Source organism: Palaemon carinicauda, chromosome 9 (assembly GCF_036898095.1).
Source record: "Palaemon carinicauda isolate YSFRI2023 chromosome 9, ASM3689809v2, whole genome shotgun sequence".
In the NCBI taxonomy this organism is placed as follows: Eukaryota; Metazoa; Arthropoda; class Malacostraca; order Decapoda; family Palaemonidae; genus Palaemon; species Palaemon carinicauda.
This window is the reverse complement of record NC_090733.1, coordinates 31,974,491-31,976,282: the sequence shown is the minus strand read 5'-3', so window position 1 is coordinate 31,976,282 and position 1,792 is coordinate 31,974,491. Positions and strand designations below refer to the sequence as shown.

At 35.0% G+C, this 1,792-nt stretch overlaps 1 protein-coding gene across 1 annotated transcript; it reads left to right on the top strand.

Moving 5' to 3' along the window:
- Window positions 1-639: 639 nt before the first annotated feature.
- Window positions 640-1,590, top strand: LOC137646331 (uncharacterized). Its single transcript, XM_068379439.1, has 2 exons — window positions 640-772; window positions 890-1,590. The coding sequence occupies exons 1-2, from the start codon at window positions 640-642 to the stop codon at window positions 1,588-1,590; spliced, it is 834 nt and encodes a 277-aa protein (XP_068235540.1).
- The last annotated feature ends 202 nt before the right edge of the window (window positions 1,591-1,792 follow it).

The window sequence follows — 1,792 nt, the reverse complement described above, 5'->3', positions numbered from 1 at the left end:
ATTTTTACGAATTTGAACTACAAATTGTGAATAAGATGGCAGTGAACTAATTAGTGTTTCAAGTAAACTTGTATGTATCATAGTTTCTATTATTAGACGTAGTTTGCTTCGATACACCTCCAAGGAATCGCCAAACCTTAGGTTTTATGTTGCCTCGGGTGATATGACGTCATCATAGAAAACGGAGCGTTTTCTACCCGAGAATGGTGGCAAATAACATTTCAAAGCCGGCAAGACTTAAACCAAAGACTACGTAGTTGGTTTAAAATTTTCATATCCTTCTGATTATGAGTCGGCATGTGATGTCATATTCAATAAGTTAAAAGTAAGTGAAAAAGACATACGAGGGTTTCAGAACATACCAAATAACAGAGTAGCTGTGAAATTGAATGAGGTGAAGGTTTTTATGACTTCATACGAGAGTCAGAGTGATTCATTTTGGTAATGGCGAAAAGACCTTAGTAATCAATTTGAGCAATGTATATACTTATGTATCAATACGTTATGCACATTTTGATATAGAAGACTCCCTTTTAATTAGTGTCCTCGAACAACATGGGAAAGTTCTTCATCTTAGACATAATACCTTTTCTCATGGGAGAGCGCGTGGTCTAAAAAAAATTAACACGCACTGTGATAATGGAAATAAAGAAAAATATCCCATCCTCCATCAGTATTTGTGGTTTCAATGTGTTTTTATATAATGGCCCGAAAAAGACGTGTTACAAGTGGGGAAGAGACTCTCATATGGAAGCTAACTGTAGTATGGATAGTGAGCCTATGTTAAATATTTTTAATTAGAATGATTTCCCAGCAATGCCCTGCAAGGATTCTGATAGGGGTTGATTACCAGAAGATGAAGATACTCCTAATGTTCAACTGGCAACAGGTAATGAAGGAAATATGGAACAACCATGTGATGGAAAGAGTACTGTAAATGATAAAGAAGACTCCAGTAACCACGGAGAGGACCAGATAGACGATTTATGCGAAGCAGTAGGAGAACTACTAGTGACAATTGCCTTATCCGAGAATGTTGATGATGTTGCTGTTCATCAACACACAGTCGAACTAGAAGGTCGATCACGTGACCTGGAGGGTCATGTTCCAAGTAATGGTGATAATTTAACAGATACCGACAGTGATAGTGACCTTTTTGCAATAAAAAGTGCACCTGAAGGAGCTTCTCAAGTCACCAAAATAACTGAGTATAAGGGGCTTCCATCACAAGATGAACCTCGTATTCCTTATACAGTTGAAAGTCTCTTTCCCGTTGAGGATGATAAAAATGAGGAACCTGGAAATCTTAATGAAATCAATATAGCGGTTTCAGTGCATAGGGATGATGAATCAGTGGATGGTGCTACTGAAGAATGTAACATGGATGTAGCGGTAAATAAAGTCAGTGATATTGAAGACGATTTGAAAAAGGATGATAAAGGTTCAGACGGAATTCCAAAAGGCCAGTGGAATATCGATTTAGATACTATCGGTAATTTAAAGTTAATTAGAGGAAAATCCACTAAAGAAAAAAGGAAGGAAGAAAAAATTAATGGAAAAGATAGGTTGTCAAAGAAAAAGAAAAAGTAATTTCTTAATTTTTCATCTCTGTAATGGATCTTTCTGTTGCCTCTTTAAATAATAATGGTTTAAATAAGGTAATTAAATAAATGAAAGTTGTGTGCCTTATCAGGTACCATAAAATTTCTATTTTTTTTTTATTCAAGAACATAACGTTAAAGATATTTCAGGTTTGAGTTATATCACTAATTTTATATATATATATATATAT

Bases quoted from the DNA above. Each gene is read 5' to 3' on its own strand.
- LOC137646331 (XM_068379439.1), top strand. From the start codon at position 640: ATGGAAATAAAGAAAAATATCCCATCCTCCATCAGTATTTGTGGTTTC. The intron at 773-889 runs GTGAGCCTATGT...AACTGGCAACAG, and splicing joins AGCTAACTGTAGTATGGATA to GTAATGAAGGAAATATGGAA.